This window comes from Tachysurus fulvidraco, chromosome 9, assembly GCF_022655615.1.
Source record: "Tachysurus fulvidraco isolate hzauxx_2018 chromosome 9, HZAU_PFXX_2.0, whole genome shotgun sequence".
NCBI lineage: Eukaryota > Metazoa > Chordata > Actinopteri > Siluriformes > Bagridae > Tachysurus > Tachysurus fulvidraco.
The window spans coordinates 463,514-483,513 of NC_062526.1; the positions used below are offsets into that span (position 1 = coordinate 463,514).

At 44.6% G+C, this 20,000-nt stretch overlaps 1 protein-coding gene across 1 annotated transcript in view; it reads right to left on the reverse strand.

Moving 5' to 3' along the window:
• fbrsl1 (fibrosin-like 1) overlaps window positions 1–20,000 on the reverse strand; it is a 209,315-nt gene that overhangs the window by 13,001 nt on the left and 176,314 nt on the right. Inside the window, exons 5-14 of the mRNA XM_047817957.1 lie at window positions 12,957–13,314; window positions 11,613–11,851; window positions 7,691–7,938; window positions 3,847–3,897; window positions 3,518–3,613; window positions 3,196–3,267; window positions 2,723–2,752; window positions 2,460–2,531; window positions 1,229–1,361; window positions 212–298 (exon numbers count right to left, since the gene is read on the reverse strand). Of these exons, the coding sequence (XP_047673913.1) occupies window positions 212–298; window positions 1,229–1,361; window positions 2,460–2,531; window positions 2,723–2,752; window positions 3,196–3,267; window positions 3,518–3,613; window positions 3,847–3,897; window positions 7,691–7,938; window positions 11,613–11,706 (883 nt within the window). The 5' untranslated portion in view covers window positions 11,707–11,851; window positions 12,957–13,314. The remainder of the gene's footprint in view (window positions 1–211; window positions 299–1,228; window positions 1,362–2,459; window positions 2,532–2,722; window positions 2,753–3,195; window positions 3,268–3,517; window positions 3,614–3,846; window positions 3,898–7,690; window positions 7,939–11,612; window positions 11,852–12,956; window positions 13,315–20,000) is intronic.

Consider the following 20,000-nt stretch of genomic DNA (forward strand, 5'->3'; position numbering starts at 1 on the left):
ACAGACAGACAGACAGACAGACAGTCAGACAGACAGACAGACAGACAATCAGACAGACAGTCAGTCATAAAGACAGACAGACAGACAGTCAGACAGACAGAAAGACAGACAGACAGTCAGACAGACAGACAGACAGACAGACAGACAGACAATCAGACAGACAGACAGACAGACAGACAGTAAAATGATGTAATAAAGTGAGGTTACTTACGCTTACCTGCCAAATGGGCGGGAGGCAGGAAGCTGCTGTGATGAGGGGCGTGGCCATAAGGTGAAGTGGCTGGATGATGCCCGGATCCTATTGGAAGAAAAACAGAGCGTTGTTAGGAAAATACTCCAATCAGCAGAAGTGTAATAAACACAATTTTATAAATTTTAAGTTCAGCACATCTCAAATATTTTATACACCATTTAAAATGTTTAAAAACACACGTTGTGTGTGACTGCAGGATGTGACATTGTTTATAAAGCAGCGTTGTGTTTGTGTCGCTCGGGCGAGATGTTGTTCCAGACGTGATGAGTCATTAGTGACAGATTTGTGACGCTCATCAGTGAGACAGACACGTGTGTAGAGTCGGCTGTCTGACTTTGTGGAGTTCAGGGAGGCGAGGCGTCTCATTAGAATAAACGGAGAAGGGGGCTGCCCCTCGTCTGCACCGTGAGCCGTGTGCGTGATTCATTAATGAAAGAGGCAATTACAGGCTTGTTTTGGGACACAATAGCAGATAATTGCGTGCTAAAGGCCACTCGGATTCCCGTCGCCCTTCAACCAAGGACCTGCCGTCAATTAGCTGAGGTGGAGACATTTATATTCAGGGCAGTGACGGCAGAGATAACAACACGCACACCACCTCGCCGATGGTGGGAAAACAATGAGGCGAGACACAATATTCAGATTTATTAGTGAGGAAAGATGGCGGTCGGTGATGTTGTGAATAATGTGCTCTCTCAGTTGGAGGGATGACTAGAAACAAGGTCAAAACATCAGCAGATACGACGCCACGCTCGCTTCACACTAACACCATAATTCTCTTATCAATCCAGTGCAAGTGTGTTTCCCAAAACCCCCTCCCACACAGAGTTACAGAGTGAATAAACTACCTATAAGGGGCGATAATGTGAACGCTACGACAGTCATAAGGGACATGTGACTGTCTGACAGCTACAGCAATCCTACAACAGGTATAACAACGGTTTGTAATTTAGGAGCCAACAGAGAAACACACACCTGTAGATGGGAACAGAGGTCTGGCGAGGTCGTGAGGATAAGGAAACCCGGGGAACACGCCCGGAGCCGGAGGTCTGCTGAACAAATCCAGTTTACCAGTTATATCCAGTTTATGAGGATCCATCTGCATCTGCTGCACCACGACAGAGAAACATCACATCAGCAAAAACTTCAAAACTTCAGTAATTAAGTGTAAATAAGTAATGATTAATAATTCTAATGGGCGGGGTCAGTGTAATATAATGTCACTGTGGTGGGCGGGGTTAGTGTAATATAATGTCACTCTGGTGGGCGGGTTAGTGTAATAGTGTCACTCTGGTGGGCGGGGTTAGTGTCATATAATGTCACTCTGGTGGGCGGGGTCAGTGTAATATAATGTCACTCTGGTGGGTGGGGTTGGGCGGGGTTAGTGTAATATAGTCTCACTCTGGTGGGTGGGTTAATGTAATATAATGTCACTCGGGTGGGCGGGTTAATGTAATATAATGTCACTCGGGTGGGCGGGTTAATGTAATATAATGTCACTCTGGTGGGCGGGTTAATGTAATATAATGTCACTCTGGTGGGCGGGTTAATGTAATATAATGTCACTCTGGTGGGCGGGTTAATGTAATATAATGTCACTCGGGTGGGCGGGTTAATGTAATATAATGTCACTCGGGTGGGCAGGTTAGTGTAATATAATGTCACTCTGGTGGGCGGGTTAGTGTAATATAATGTCACTCTGGTGGGCGGGGTTAGTGTAATATAGTGTCACTCTGGTGGGCGGGGTTAGTGTAATATAATGTCACTCTGGTGGGTGGGGTTGGTGTAATATAGTGTCACTCTAATGGGTGGGTTAATGTAATATAATGTCACTCTGGTGGGCGGGGTTAGTGTAATATAGTGTCACTCTGGTGGGCGGGGTTAGTGTAATATAATGTCACGCTGGTGGGCGGGGTTAGTGTAATATAGTGTCACTCTGGTGGGCGGGGTTAGTGCAATATAATGTCACTCTGGTGGGTGGGGTTGGGTGGGGTTAGTGCAATATAATGTCACTCTGGTGGGTGGGGTTGGGCGGGGTTAGTGTAATATAGTGTCACTCTGGTGGGCGGTGTTGGGCGGGGTTAGTGTAATATAGTGTCACCCTGGTGGGCGGGGTTAGTGTAATATAGTGTCACCCTGGCGGGTTAGTAGAACTTTTGTGTATGTGTAATAACATGTGTTTAACATTATGGTGTTTGTTTGTTACCTTCATCTTCTGTTGATGGTGGTAGATCTGCCAGGCGATCTGTACGTGAACCGCACACCATTTCCCCGGCTTCTACAGCACATAGATAAGTAACAGTGTCAGAAAACTCACATATAACACACTGAGCTATTTACATAATGAGATAAATGAATGTTAATTATATTTTAATTACTATTTACAGCTTTATATTAACATTCTACATTCATATAATAATGTAATCATAAATAATATTTTATATTCGTGTCATAAAATTATACACTTACTCTCACTGAGGTCCGGAATGGGTCGGTTAGCTAAAGGGAAGAACACAACTGTCAATCAAAGGCAGTACAGTGTATTGTGTGTTGTGATTGGCTGAGAGCAGTACGGTGTGTTGTGATTGGCTGAGAGCAGTACGGTGTGTTGTGATTGGCTGAGAGCAGTACGGTGTGTTCTGATTGGCTGAGAGCAGTACGGTGTGTTGTGATTGGCTGAGAGCAGTACGGTGTGTTGTGATTGGCTGAGAGCAGTACGGTGTGTTGTGATTGGCTGAGAGCAGTACGGTGTGTTGTGATTGGCTGAGAGCCGTACGGTGTGTTGTGATTGGCTGAGAGCCGTACGGTGTGTTGTGATTGGCTGAGAGCAGTACGGTGTGTTGTGATTGGCTGAGAGCAGTACGGTGTGTTGTGATTGGCTGAGAGCCGTACGGTGTGTTGTGATTGGCTGAGAGCCGTACGGTGTGTTGTGATTGGCTGACCCGTGGATCTTTTTGTAAAAGAGTGTGAGGAACTGCTCCTGGTCTCGCTGCTACATCAATGGGATTTGAGGCCTGGAAAAAAACAACAACATTTTAAGATCTTTACATAACTCAAATGTTTTTTAATGATCTTTCTTATTGTTAACAAATGTTATTAAAAAATACTGATTATATGACTGACAACAACAACAATAATAATAATCATCATAATAATAATATTAATAAATATAAAAATAACAACAATTATAACAATAATATAAATAAATAAATAAATAAATAAATAAATAAATAAATAATTGGAGGTGAGGTTTGAGGTTGTGACCTTTGGTTGAAAGGCTCCTTGCAGGGAGCTGAAGGGGCCGGGGTGAGGGAGGAGAGGAGGCATTCCTGGCATCGCTGGAGGATACGAGGAGAAAAACTACATAACACAAACACACAGAATATTAAAACACAACCTGAACACTTCTGTGCTCGTGTGAGCTCGGTTTCATTACATAATAATTTGTCTTTTTAAATGCTTGATATGTGAAGGTAAAGATTCTGTTCTGTGGAGAAAGACGAGTGTAAATAAAGATGAGAGTCTTTAAGATATTTGTGGCTTCTGTACAGATGAGTTCTGCTGTGAATCTTCATCCTTCTGCTTTTACTTACACTCGACTGCCTCAGGAAAGGATTGTCCAGCTTCGGAGCGTACTTGTCAAACTGTGTGTGTGAGAGAGAGAGGGAGAGAGAGAGAGAGAGAGGGGGGGGGGGGAGACAGACACACACACAGAGACAGAGAAAGGGAGGGAGGATTCGAAAGAGAAGAGAAGAGAGAGACGGGGGGGGGAGAGGAGACAGACACAATCACACACAGAGAACCGAGACAGGGAGAGGAGAAGAGGAGAGAGAGGAAAGAGAGAGAGAAGGAGAGAGAGCGATGAGAGAGAGAAAGAGAAGAGAGAGAGAGAGAGAGAGGGGAGACAGGGAGAGACAGACAGACGACACACAACACAAGAGGAACAAGACGAGACACAAACACACACAGAGGGAGAGAGAGAGAGAGAGAGAGGACGAGAGCGAGAAGAGAGGGAGAGAGACAGGGAGAGAGAGAGAGAGAGAGAGAGAGAGAGAGAGAGAGAGAGAGAGAAAGAGAGAGACAGACAGACACACACACACAGAGACACAGAGAGAGACAGGGAGAGAGAGAGAGAAAGAGAGAGAGACAGGGAGAGAGAGAGGAGGAGAGAAATAAAAAACACATCAGCACTACAAATCGTGTTTAAATAGAAAGCATGTGTGACCAAACAGGAGATGAAAGAGCTGCATCACGGCCGAGGAGGAAGCGGTGTGTTTACACAGCACAACGAGAACCAGACGAAGCTTAACAAACGAATTTCACTCGCTCACTCAAACAATTACACAATTACACACAACACAGCCGTCCGCCGGCACATCAAACACCCGAATCGCACAAAGAAACAACACAGATAACGCTGCTCATGTACAATCACAGCAAATCAAATGTTCTGATACGTTCTGCTGGAAAAACACTCGCAAAATAACACAGCTGTCCTGAGCACAGGGTCGAGACCGACGTCACCTAGAGAACTAAGGGCTCTGTCCCAAATGCACTCGTGAGGAGGGATCATTAAACGTGAGAAACTGACTGTACTGTACCGTCTTCAGCACATTCACAACCCTTTAGTGGGTTCCATCCCAAACCACACATCACTTACACCCAGTTAGTGTTCTTATTACAAAGGCTATGTCCCAAATTCAAATATTTATTCTAGTGTTCTAACTAGAACATCCAGAACTATGTCTAGCTCCACAACTAACATTAACAGTTCTGGTTCTGTTCCAAATGCTTCACTGCTTAGGGCTCTTATAATCCATTTAAAACACTAAATCCAAAGCACCACTAGTTAGTGTTGAAGCCACTGAGGGTTTTATACAGGAACAAAGTTCTTCTTTAGGCTCTGTCCCAAATCATATGCTACAGTTTGTGTGTTCTTACTAGCTTACTTTAGGGCTCTGTCTCAAACAACAACACTTCACACTACTCATTGTTAACACTGAAGTGTTGGTCTTGTCCCAAATGCCAGGGTTCATCACTCCATAGTTATCTATAAACCAGAACGTCTGCCATTTTGAGGGTGTGATGCAGCGTGTGTCTTACCCACAATGCACCAGTGTAAAGTGTGAAGCTGTGTGATACGGAGCAGCGAGCTGGAGGGTCACATGTGTTTAGCATCTCTGTGTCCTCCTGTGCTAATCGCACATGCTAACTGCTAATTAAGCAATTATCCAGCAGCTAATTAGTTTCCTGACAGCTCTAATACACACACATTTAAACCACACACTGTGTTTGGGACACAGCCCAAAGAATCAGACCTGTGTGTGTTTGACATCACTCACCTTTATTTCCCTTTAAACACACACACACACTCTTACATACAATAGACACTTTCAGTTCCATGAGCCCAAGTGTGAGAAGGTGAGTGTGTGTGTGTGTGTGCACATTAGTTACACACTCACTGATCCCCACACACACAGCTCCACTTCACCAGTCTGCACTAATTAAGACCATAATTAAGACGCCATATTTCATCATTTAACAATTAAGAGTATTCTGTGTTTCCGTGTGGAATGCCAGCTGCTCGAGTGAGTCGTAACCACACACACACACACACACACACACACACACACACACACACACACACACACACACACACACACACACACGGGCGTAACTTCATTAATTAAAACGATTAGCCGGAAGGAGGGAGCGAGGGAGGGAGTGAGGGAGGGATGGAGCCGGCTGCTGTTTCAGCTGGGGGAGAAAATCACAACGCCAACATCAGCTCTGAAAAAGAGGAGGAAACATTAGTGACTGTCACTGTGGAGGGGAAAGAGGGTTAATTTAGGACACAGCCCTTGTGGACTGGAGTGAGGGAGACATCTGAGAGTGTGTGACGTGTGGACTGGGACACGGTGTCCCCAGACGTCTGTAATGGTGTTTTTTTAGCTAGCTTTCATCATCGTGGAAGTGAAAATTGTGAACATTTATAAATGCAATTCAAAATTCTTCTGAGGAATCCTGTCAGATTAGCTCACGTTAGCTAGCAGGGTTAGCTAGCAGGGTTAGCTAGCAGGGTTAGCTAGCAGGCTACAGTCAAAAAATCCTCAATGAAAACCCATCAGGTTAGCACGAGTTAGCAAGCTAGAATTTCTATTATATCTCATTTTATGATGTTAAATGTAAAAGGTTCTTTCAGATGAACTCATATGTATTTGGCTAACGTTATCAGTAAAATATATCTAAGTTCTGTCAGGAGTCTCAGCTCAGTCTCAGCTCAGTCTCAGCCTAGTCTCAGGTCAGTCTCAGCCTAGTCTCAGGTCAGTCTCAGCCTAGTCTCAGGTCAGTCTCAGCTCAGTCTCAGCCTAGTCTCAGCTCAGTCTCAGCCTAGACTCAACTCAGTCTCAGCCTAGTCTCAGCTCAGTCTCAGCCTAGTCTCAGGTCAGTCTCAGCCTAGTCTCAGGTCAGTCTCAGCCTAGTCTCAGGTCAGTCTCAGCTCAGTCTCAGCCTAGTCTCAGCTCAGTCTCAGCCTAGACTCAACTCAGTCTCAGCCTAGTCTCAGCTCAGTCTCAGCCTAGTCTCAGGTATGTCTCAGCCTAGTCTCAGCTCAGTCTCAGGTTTGCTCCTTTCATGCTTCTTAGCAGAATATAGTGGTAACTATTTTACAGGTATGACTAACAATCCCCACACAGTCCTGTCAGATAAGTGTTACCTTTTTATCTAGGTCGATAAATACAGTCAGGAATCTTTTCATCTTAGCTCATGTGTTAGCTCGTGTTAGCCAAAATGCACTCACATGGAATCACATCTGATTTTTCCCTCATGGATGGGATGTATGTGGGGTTTTGTGAGGTAAGCCTTGACTCGAGGTGGGCCGAGTTTTCATTTGGCTAGTTGCTGGCTTTTCTCTCTTAATGGCCTCTCAGCACATGGAAGTGATTAGTTTTTATCAAAATAACTGTCTAATATCTTTACTTTCATCAGCAATGAGGTCACCGACAATTTTGTTCAGGAAACGCCAAAAAATCACCATTAGACGCATACGAAAGCAATAAGACACGTCCGCTATGTGAACCACAAACAGTCAGAAATACAGTGCTAGCACGCAAAGACTTTATTAGACACTGCACTGCACTTCAGACACATATCCACGCCTTCTGGCTAATGCTAATGTCTTATGTGTGGTTTGGGACACGTTCACAGCGCACTGATGAAAGCCTTTATGCCCTGTATGGTAAGTAGTGAGTAGAGTGTGCTTTGGGACACGCCCACAGCAGACTATCATCAGTGTTTATATGGACTATGTTGTGTTTCCTTCCTAGGTTACATAGGGTGCATGATGGGAGTAGGGAGTAGGGAGATGTGTAGAACCCAGCGTGGTGGTAAAGGGCAGGAGGTCGGACTGATCTGGTCGTTTTCATTACTTATCCTCACATTTCTGGCTGCGGTACGCACCATGGGCGGTGCAGTGGGCGGCCCAATGATGGCGGGAAAAGGCGTGAAGGTGTGCTGATGCGTGTGCTGATGCTGGTGCATGTGCTGGTGTTGGTGAAACTCCGCCCTCAGGAGTGACATTTGAGACAACGGCGAGCCGGTCGCCCCTGGCGCCGACCCCCGACCACGCTCGGAACTCTGAACCAGGAAGCGGTTGTTCAGCTCTTGCCGGAGGAGGTCATGATGCTCTGAGAAGAAAGAAGGAGAGTGGAAAGGAGGGGAGAAAAAAAACAAAAAAGAAAGAGAGAAAAAAACAAAAGAAGAGGGGAAGGAAGACAAAAAAGAAAAAAAAAAGCACGGGCGGCCAGTGAGTTTAACCAAACGGCGGGAAAAAGAAGAGAAAGAGGATAGTCACCTGGCTTTCTCTGTTTCTCCAATTCAAGCTGTGAGGGTTTTCTACGTGAGGGCTCATTGGTCGAGGTAAAAGTGTTGCATGTGACAATGTGCCAATCAGAATCCCCGAATGAGGCTGGCAATACATGATTGGTTGGTTGAATGATATCAACAGGCTGGTATCTGAAGACAAGAGAGAACCGAGAGTCACCTCAGCAGAAAACACACACACCTGATTAAAGGAGTAGTTCCGCCAACAGCCAAACGTATACAGTCCCCATTACACCAAATGTGGCTAATGTCGCTAACATGCAGTGACCGCTACAGCCAGCAGTTTAGCAGGACAAAGTAAATCTGGTTCCTCAGTTGTGTCTCTTCATTCATCTTTTTGTCTTTTTTTGTTGTTGTTGTTAGGAGTTGCTATTTTAGCAGAATCATCACTGTAACCACGGCAACACTCAGACAGGACATGCCTACTCTGAGAGTCACAGAGTTAGTGCCGCTCCTCACCATGGAGCCTGGCCTTAAGTATGGGCGTGGCTTAATGTTCATCACTGCACCAGGAGGGGACTTGTGTAGTGATACTGTTAGAAAAGTGTGTTGTCTCTGAGACAAAGGAGCACAGATTTACTGCACCATGCCAACCGGTGGCCATTAGCTTTCATGACATGTTAGCTATATTAGCCTAGGAACACTGGGATAATTGACTCCATTCGAAATAACAGGAACGTTGTGGACGTTTCACTTGTGGCTGAACGACATCTTTAACACAATTAAAGTAAGTGTGCAATTTTGAGCAGTATTTTTATTATTATTGTTGTTATTATTATTGGTATTATTATTATTATTACATGATCGTGGCCTGCAGAAAGCCTTTAGTTTGGTTTATAATAAATTCCTGCAAGGACTTTTACTAGGTGAGGATCACTCACATTTAGCTCAGAGCTAATAACCACACGGCACTTAAAACAAACCTCGCGATTAAAGTAAAGTTCAGACTGAGTTTCTGGATTTGATTTTCTAATACATTATTATTATTATTATTATTATTATTATTATTATTATTATTATTATTATTATTATTATTATTATTATGATGATGTAGCAGATTTAATTGATCTACCTTGTAACATTAATTATTATATAAATATATAAATAAATAAAGTAGTATTTTGTAGTTTTTGACTCATTAGATAATGATGATGATCAAAAGGTTTCCAGAAGCTCTGAGATGTTTCTGCACTAACACGATTCCCACTGTGAGCTCACAACATGCTGGAGAAACTGCTCTAAAGTACAACATTAATGTTTCTGTGTATCTCCAGCATGCAGCATGAAGACATGAGCACAAACCTCCCACTTCTCTGCTGTGTATTCTGACTGGCGTCTGATCTCAGCTGCAGTTCCTGAAACTCCATCGTCTGTTTGATTTACTTTAATTTACTATAAACTGACACAGAAATCTGATCTAGTGTCAGAGTGTAGAATCAGTCCGATCTCCCGGCTAATCTGATCACCTTAATAAAGCTCACGAGGATGTTAGCGTTGAGTAGCTTTAGTGTAACCTGATTAAGTAGCATGTGTGATTGTAGCATAGCAGATAACAGCTAGCATGGCTAACACCGCCGACGTACAGATCGTTAGCATCTCTGAGCTCTTAGCGAATAGCGAACAGCTCGGATCAGTGAGTTTATATACGGAGTTAGTTCTAAAGGGATTTCAGGAAACTCGGTAATGAAACACAGAAGTGTTTAATGTTAGGAACACGTGAGGAAAACCAACCTCGCTTATTTCATTTAAACACAAAACTCAATAATTCTAATAAAACATTAATATGCTAATGATCCAGGAAGTTACAATCATTCAACATCTTTATTATTAGAACCCCCCCCCATTTCTCCCCTTTTCTGGGCGGAGCCTCTCACTACCGAGTCAATGAAAGGAGAGACAGTTAATTCTGCCTCGACTTCCTCACAGTGCTCAATAATGAAGGGTGAAATTGAGGCGTGTGGCCCAGCTCTGACTCTGCCCTGAGCAGCCCTGACTCTGCCCTGCCCAGCCCTGACTCGGCCATGCCCCAGCTCTGATTCGGCCCTGCCCCAGCCCTGACTCGGCCCTGCCCCAGCCCTGACTCGGCCCTGCCCCAGCTCTGACTCGGCCCTGCCCCAGCCCTGACTCGGCCCTGCCCCAGCCCTGACTCGGCCCTGCCCCAGCTCTGACTCGGCCATGCCCAGCCCTGACTCGGCCCTGCCCAGCCATGACTCTGCCCTGCCCAGCCCTGACTCGGTCTGAGTTGGGTTAAAGCAGAGCAGTTGGGTTTAAGATGTAAACGCAGACAGAAAGCATGGAGATGTGAAGGAACGGTTTCTGAGTCAGGGTTTGTAAACACTCTAATTTGAACATCTGCCTCTTTACCTCTCCAACTGATTCGTTTCATTAACATTAATTAGTGTTTTCATCACTTAGGGAGGGAACGAGGCGCTGGGGTTTTTGGAGATAAGCGCTGAAGCTTTCCTCAGCTCAGACTCGGGACTGGAACAGAAGTGGCCACTTGTTTTTCATTCTCCAGACACGTGGAACTCGTTACACTGCATTACACACATCGTTATACTTTAATCATCACTCTGACACTCGTTATCTGTTTTACACCCATTCTGTTTTCACCTTCAGTTAAACAACAACAATCTCCTTCAGCCTACAGAGACGTCAATGTCCTTCTCCTCTGATCATTAATAATAAAAACCCCAGTGATGTCACCATGTTCCTGCTCTAGAACCCTAATCAGAGCTCCACAGTGAAACTACCCAATCAGAACTGTGGACTTCTAATTAATCAATTAATATTGTAATTATCAGGCTGTTGCTATTTAACCACAATGACAATGCGAGGTTGTGATCTAGAACCCCAAAGATAAGCCTGGAATGTCAGTGATAATAAAACAAGCCTTGGATCTTTAAACACAAAGCATCATGATGTCACAGTGACACAGCCTCCCATTCTAGAACCCCAATATGAACTCTCGAACATTAATGATAATAAACAGGCCTATGATCTGTCACTATGAAGCCTGGTGATGTCATAACAGTGTGTAGCACTGAGTTCTGATGCTCCAGCACTGGAGTTGTTATACAGCACACACTCCTCAGATGATTTTTCTTTACATATCCTGACGCTGTCAAAACGACAAAGAACCCAAAATTCTAGAACAACCAAGATCTTCATAATAAAAAGAATCCCAATCTAGAACCCAGTAATAATTCAGAAATGTAAGTTATTAGCTATGAACCTTAATGACATCACTGACTCAAAGGTCATTTAAAAAGTACAAACTGGATCCAGGTTTTAGAACCTCAGTAATACTCAGAACTCTGCAGTTTAAATCTTTAGTCCCAAGGTTCTGGGGTGCAGCTGAGATTTATATATAATCCTAATCCTGTTACGGGGACAGTGTGTGTGTGTGTGTGTGTGTGTGTGTGTGTGTGTGTGTGTGTGTGTGTGTGTGTGTGTGTGCGTGTGTGTGTGTAATTACCTGGGTAGGGTGTGGCGGCCGGGTGTCCAGGGACCACCAGACTGTTGGTGGGTAAAGCAGGAGGAGGGGGGAGGGCAGCTGGGGGGGCAAACATGGCCGGATGGCGTGATAAGGGAGATAAATGAGAGGAGGAGCGCAGGGGGTAATGAGGAGATGACAGTGCTGCGATAGAGAGAGGGAGGGGGGGAGCAGGGGAAGGAGGGAGAGGGTGTTTGGGGGACAGTGACAAGGGGCTGTTGCTGAAAACCAAGATCAGAAAAAAAAACAAGCAATTAGCCTCAGTTAGCATGAAGACCCTGTAACACACCCTCAATATAAAACCACGCTCAAATCTAATCTAACTCAAACTGCACGAGATCAGATCAGTTTAATCATTTAATAAAAATCAGACTTGTGTTACGGAGTCCGGGTCATTTTAGCACTTATTTCACTCGAGACTACAAAAACATTTAGCATTAATTAGCATGAATAACACCTCATTCTGAGGAGGAAGTCTGCTAGTTATCTAGCCGTCAGTAATTCATCCTGTGGACCTGTTTATAGTCGTGTTCATTACGGCGTTCATTAACGACCAAATAAACTGCAAACCAAACAAAAATCAACGAATGTGTGTTAATTACCCAACATCGGCTGTTTGTTCATGCTAATGCTAATGCATAAGCCTAAGGCACTACCACTGCACTCTCCTTACTTAGCCTTTAAATTAATTTTGTTGTATGATGATTATTGTTTTGGTTTGTGATTAGTGAACAGAAGAGTAATTAGAAACGCAAGTGTTGATGCAACAGAAGTGTTAATGCAGCCACACGCTGGGGTTTTATTAAACTCTCTCACCCCTCAATATCAATCAGCTATCATTACACGACTGTCGCTATGATAAGATGCTATGATGGCTTTTAGTTAACATGTTCCTCCACAGTGTCACCTTAACACTTTCAAAATTCCTTCATGTGTAAACATTATTTTATATGGTTTCCATGGTTACGTTACAGCACATAGTCATGGGATAAAGTTAGAAGAGTGTTCACGTTTATCTACAGAAAACAACGCAGGCCTCTCAACCAATCAGAATTAAGTAACTGAACCACAGCTCAATCTAGCACAATATGTAGTACTGTACTGTGGACAGTTGTCATGGAAACCAGGAAGGGTTTACCTGAGCTGATAGCTAATAGATTAGTCAGCTAATAGTGAATATTTTTGTCTTTATTTTTATTTATCTTTCAAATTTTATCAAATAACAATAAAAAAATAAACTTTTAAGTATAACGAAAAAATTATAATATTTAATAAAGGTTACTAAAGGTTAGTATATTACATGGATTTAATGGAATAAAGCAGCACCTGATGTCGTGGAGACCGTACGTCAGATGATTGGTGGCCGGCGGATGGTGGTGACTGATGATTGGTTGGCTGTGGTGGCTCAGAGGCGTGACTTTGTGATCCTGTAGATCTGACTGGTTTCTTATAAAGTGAGGGGCGGAGTCAGGGTTAGAAGTCGGCGTGGATTCCTTCTTAATGGTGATCGGAGGAGGAGATTTGGATGTTGCCGTGGCAGCAGGGATAGGGCTGCCCGTAGGGGCGGGACTGGATGTGGGCGGGGCAAAAGAAACAACGGTGCTCTGTTCCTGGCTGCGCTGGAGGCCAGAGATTTTAGGCGAGCTGCAGATCTTTGTTTCGAAACTCTCATTCGACGTCACAGCTGAGGAGAGAGACAACAGAATAAGAGCAGGGTTTATATGGAGGTGTGGACATCAAATACAATCACTACATCAGCTTAGAGTCAGGACCAGGACGATAGGCAGCATAGAGTCTCTCAACAGTCCTTAATCTGGACAATTACTTTCCAGGTCACATGACCTGCAGCCATATTAACCTTCATTACAGAATGAGAGAGAGAGAGAGAGAGAGAGAGAGAGAGAGAGAGAGAGAGAGAGAGAGGGAGAGAGAGAGAGAGTGAGAGAGATTTCACGGGCGATTGTGTACTCATTACTCGTGCAGCATTAACTACTTCTGAATGATTCATTCTGACTGACTCACTGATTCACTCACTGACTCACCGAATCACAACATTCGATTACAGCAGAGCATGACCACAAGCTGATTAACTGTGTCATAACTGGAAGAGAGAGAGAGAGAGAGAGAGAAAGAGAGAGAGAGAATTTCTCACGTCTAGGCCACACCCCTGAGGCTTCCCTCACTACTGTGGTGTGTAACATGCTGTGTTGTTTCTGATTGGACGACAGTAGCACATGAACTCTGTGTGTGTGACATGATTGAGGAGTGCAGTAGTGAGACAGTAGTGAGACGGAGCTGTGGGACAGACTGCACTCTGACTGAATGTCGCCTGCCCGCTGATCACGTTACCGTGGAAACGGCTGATGGTGGATGGACGGTGTGTTTCACTGTTCTGAGTTCTTAATGATGATTCTAATAGAAGATAATGATGTAGAGAGAACAGTCTCACTCACACACACACACACACACACACACACACACACACACACACACACACACACACACACACACACAAACACAGATCTTGTGGCACTCAGAAGTCAGTGTGTAATCCCTGCGGATGGTGCAACAAAAACAAGTGCTTCCTAAGACCCTTAAATCTCATAGTGGTCAAAGGTCAAGCTGTGAGGTGAGTCTGATGCCTGCAAAGGGAACGCTGGCATTTCTGACCCCCGGCAATCACCATAGTGGTACAGTCCTGTTCTCTCCTCCCCAGCTCTCTGATTCCCACCGAACTGCGTCTGTGACCTCTGACCTTATCTCAGACCTCACAAACACCAGGAACATCTAGACAGTTACTTTACACACACACACAGACACGCACACACACGCGCACACACACACACACACACACACACACACACACACACACACACACACACACACACACACACACAGGTTTTTGAATATTTTATTTAGACATGTAATAGTCAGTGCCAGTAACTCCTGGAATGTGACCTTTGACCCTTTGACCCCTGAAGTCAGCTCAGGATTATGGGATTAGAGTTTGAGCCTCACACACACACCTCACGTACACCTCACACACACCTCACACACACTGTCCGCTGCCTGAGCTCATCATCTCAGTCTGAGAGTTAATTAGCGGTGGGCCGCGTGTGTCTGGATCGATTATGAGGAAAAATGCAGAACTCTGGCAACACAGACAAGTGCAGACAGCCGCTGTCTGTTTTAATAACCTCTACACACACACACACACACACACACACACACACACACACACACACACACACACACACACACACACACACACACACACAGAATCTCTTCCAGTTATGCCATGGGCTGTGTCCCAAATCCCAACAGTATAAAAATAGCAGCAGAGCTACAACTGAATGGGAAGGTGAATGTGTCGAGGTGTAAAAGAACCTGAGCATCACGTCCGTGTCACTATAGTGAAATATATCAAGGTGAAAATATATCACTGTCACAAATGCCTTTTCGCTCCAAACCCGATTCTGACATCAGGACGGTCTGTGTTCCAGAATTCCGCCATTTGTTTCCAGATCGTCTCACACCTAACTATCACACAGAAAACGTCTGATTTACACGCAGGATGTAGCAGAGAAAATTCTGGAAATGCTTCTTCTCCTGTTCTCTCTTTTTCTCTGACAGCTTTTGTGTCTCAGCAGGATTTGTCTCCGTCTCGGCGTGTCGGCTTTATCCAGCTACAGAAATCCCTCACACACTCCACAAAAGGCTTTTTGCTACACAGCAGGCCGCTTGCAACCAGATTACGAAGCTTCAGAAACGAGAGGATGGGGTGGAGCGCGTAAGGGGAGAGAGCGAGCGAGCGAGAGAAAGAGCACGAGAGCGTGAGAGAGAGAGAGGAGGGAGAGAGAGTGACGAGGGAAGGGCGAAGCGACCTTGGACGAGGGAGAGACGCAGAGGGACGAGAAGAGAGTAGAGACTCCCGGAGAGAGAGAGAGAGAGGAAGGAGCGAGGAGAGAGCGCGCGGGATAGGGAGAGATGCGAGAGAGAGAGCATGGAGGGAGAGAGAGAGAAAGACAAGATGAGAGAGAGGGAGTTTTCTGCCAGACGCAGGAGCGCATGGCTTCTGCGAGTCATTCCCCTAGACCGAGACTTGAGTGCAGTCCTCGACGCGGCGCGATTCCTCGTAGAGAGTGTGATCTACTCCAGTCCACCTCCCTTCTCTGAGAGACCGAGAGAGAGCAGTGAGAGAGAGCGGCGATTCAGTTTGTTGGAGAGATGATTATTGGATTTAGAGAGAGAAGGAGGGATGAGCAAGATGAGAGCGGAGAGAGGGAGAGAGAGAAAGAGAGTAAGCGAGAGAGAGAGTTGAGGGAGAGAGAGAGAGAGAGAGACAGAGAGGAGCGAGAGGGAGGGAGACGGAGAGCGAGAGAGAGAGAGAGGAGAGAGAGAGAGAGCAGTGGAAGGGAAGAGAGAGAGTCGAGTGACCGAGATGGAGCAAGCGGACGAGCTATAGAGAGGCAGAAGACTAGGAGAGGAATAGGAACGAGAGGACGCGAGAAGAGGGAGAGCTAGAGACGCAGAGAGAGGACGGAGAGAGCAGAGAGAGAGAGGATGCAGAGTCGACGCGTGAGGCACAGGGAGAGATAGGACCAGAGAGAGAGCGGAGCGAGAGGACAGCAAATGTCGAGAGAGAGAGAGAAGAGAGGAGATTGAGAGATGACGGAGAGAGTCGCGAGAGAGTGAGGGAGGGAGAGAGGAGAAAGAGAGAGAGAGACGCGAAGAAGAGAGAGAGGAACTACGTAGAGACGAACCCGCAGAAGGAGGAGAGAGAGAGGGAGGAAGAGAGAGAGAGAGAGAGGGAGGGAGGAAGAGAGAGAGAGAGAGAGGGAGAGAGAGAGAAAGAGAGAAAGAGAGAGAGAGAGAGAGAGAGAGAGAGAGAAGAGAGAGGATGTTTGTAGTGCACTTGGTAGTGTACATCATCGTGCTCTGAAGTCTATTTTAATTGTTATCCTTTGTGACGATCTGATGAACAGAACACTTAATACGTATGTATGATGTAATAACACTCTAACACTCTCCCTGTTAGCTCACTATGTCTCACTATAACACCATGTAATAACACTCTAACACTCTCCCTGTTAGCTCACTATGTCTCACTATAACACCATGTAATAACACTCTAACACTCTCCCTGTTAGCTCACTATGTCTCACTATAACACCATGTAATAACACTCTAACACTCTCCCTGTTAGCTCACTATGTCTCACTATAACACCATGTAATAACACTCTAACACTCTCCCTGTTAGCTCACTATGTCTCACTATAACACCATGTAATAACACTCTAACACTCTCCCTGTTAGCTCACTATGTCTCACTATAACACCATGTAATAACACTCTAACACTCTCCCTGTTAGCTCACTATGTCTCACTATAACACCATGTAATAACACTCTAACACTCTCCCTGTTAGCTCACTATGTCTCACTATGTCTCACTATAACACCATGTAATATCACTATAACAATGGAAAAGTGTTATATAAAGTATATATTAATTAGCACTGAAGAGTCAAACTAATTAATTTAATTACTTGCTAATTAAAATTAAACTAAACACCGAGTTCAAATATTGGAGTCACTTTTTTCTTTTATCTGTATTTCAGCAAACAGGTTCTACAGCAGTGCATTCTGGGTAAGTGTCCAACAGAGGTGTGTTCAGTATAGACTTGTAACTTAGCATCAGTGTAAATGCTAAAACCAGGGAAAAAGAAAAGCAAAGATAAAATGAATAAAACAAAACACAATTAAACAAAATGATGGTGCAACGTGACGGTGTTACATGATGGTGCAACATGACGGTGTTACATGATGGTGCTACATGGTGGTGCTACATGGTGGTGTTACATGATGGTGCTACATGGTGGTGTTACGTGGTGGTGTTACATGATGGTGCTACATGGTGGTTACATGGTGGTGTTACATGATGGTGCTACATGGTGGTGTTACATGATGGTGTTACATGATGGTGCTACATGATGGTGCTACATGGTGGTTACATGGTGGTGTTACATGATGGTGCTACATGGTGGTGTTACGTGGTGGTGTTACATGATGGTGCTACATGGTGGTGTTACGTGGTGGTGCTACATGATGGTGCTACATGGTGGTTACATGGTGGTTACATGGTGGTGTTACATAATGGTGCTACATGGTGGTGTTACATGGTGGTGCTACATGATGGTGCTACATGGTGGGGAAGGTGGTGTCACATGGTGTAGTTTGGAGTGCAGACCTGCGTGAGTGTAAGTAGATATAATGCGATCTTTCAGCGATGCTTTCAGTCCTGAGAGAAACGCATGAATGGAGATCATTCACAGGGGCAAGTGGCATGACGAGGGGCTGAAAGAACCCTCATGTTTTTCTTCTCTCTCTCTCTCTCTCTCTCTCTCTCTCTCTCTCTCTCTCTCTCTCTCTCTCTCTCTCTCTCTCTCTCTCTCTCTCTCTGAGGTTTCCTGTGTAACAGCGATACGGACGGCTTTTCTTTCACCTGTCAAACCGTCAGTTTACGGCCATTGAGGTGCAGCAGTGTGACGACGCAGCGGGATTGTTTTTAGATGGATCAGATTCCTTCCAGAGTTCTCAGACACACACACACACACACACACACACACACACACACACACACACACACAATACTTGACACATCCCAGGCACATGTTAAACACGGATACACACATGCAACCTCGTTTACCACACGAAACCTTTGGTGTGTTTGTACACACACTGATGTGAACCTCAGTTTAACTGAAGTAATAGATTATGGGTTCAATCAGCACAAAAAAGTAATGGCACCCAGTAAAATGAGGAGTGTGTCTAAGTTATAAGAGGAGCTCATTCACCATCTGTGAACAGGCTGTTACTATAGGAACAATGCATTAGAGCGAGTGTGTTAATATAAAGATTAATGCCACTTAAAGAAAGTCCTGCATGTTTATTTAATGTAGGATTTTTTGTGTATCGTGATTAATTTTACTATTAAATCTACTACAGTAGCATGTGGTTTGGGACGCAGCCACTATACTCTTGAATAAGATTGCGGAACTTCCAATTAATGGGGGGGCACGGTGTCTTAGTGGTTAGCATGTTCGCCTCACACCTCCAGGGTCGGGGTTCGATTCCCGCCTCCACCTTGTGTGTGTGGAGTTTGCATGTTCTCCCCGTGCCTCGGGGGTTTCCTCCGGGTACTCCGGTTTCCTCCCCCGGTCCAAAGACATGCATGGTAGGTTGATTGGCATCTCTGGAAAATTGTCCGTAGTGTGTGTGTGTGTGAGTGAATGAGAGAGTGTGTGTGCCCTGTGATGGGTTGGCACTCCGTCCAGGGTGTATCCTGCCTCGATGCCCGATGACGCCAGAGATGTTCGGATAAGCGGTAGAAGATGAATGAATGAATGAATGAATGAACTTCCAAATAACAAAGCAGAAAATACAGAATCATGTCGTGCCTTTCCACTTGTTATATATTTTCATGTTTCTTCGCACACCAATGTCATTTTATATTTCTATGATAAATGGCTCGGTTTAGTTAGCGCTCTCGACTGATTCGATCCTCTCGCTCAACCTCTGTGTTGCACTTTTGCTCGTTAATGACTCATTTCTGCTTAAAAGCATTCCACAGAAATCTGTCACATTTTGAGAGATAGTGTGAGATCCCATCTCAGGTAACACGCTGTATCTAAACCCAGTTAAGAAGACCGATTAGCCGGAGCTCAATCGCTATTCACAGTAATCGTCCTATCTCTGCTCTGTCGTTACACGCCTTTTAAAAGATAAGGAGAGACGGAAGCGCAGGCGAAGCGGCGTCTGATCAGGATTTTCCACATTTGTGTGTTAACAGACCATGCAGCAAAAACATTTAGCTATAAATCATACTCAGAACTAAACAGTGCTTAGAGCTAGCATTCGGCAGATTAGCATTATCTGTAAAGGAAGAGTTAAATGGCTAAGAATGAAAACTTTACTCAGTACAGCTTAATAATATAGAAATATAGTACAGCTTACTAATATAGAAATCAGCATAGCAACACATCAAGACAATCAATTTTGGAAAGCTATTGGATGTTTGCTAGCTGTATTAGCATGTTATCTGGTTAACATTGCTGTGTATATTGATCTGTTTGTCTAATAGCAATACTTATCACACAGACACATCAAACTACGTCAAAATGTTCAGTAATTTCGTGTCCTGTCAGAACTGAGGGAACTTTTATATAGCTTTTGTAAAATATTTCAAGCTTTTATTGCTATTATAACCATATATAGCTGTTACAGTGACATGAGACACGCTTCTGCAGGATCATGAAGCTACATACAACAAACACAGAGCTAAAGAACGTATAATGTGTTTATGAGGA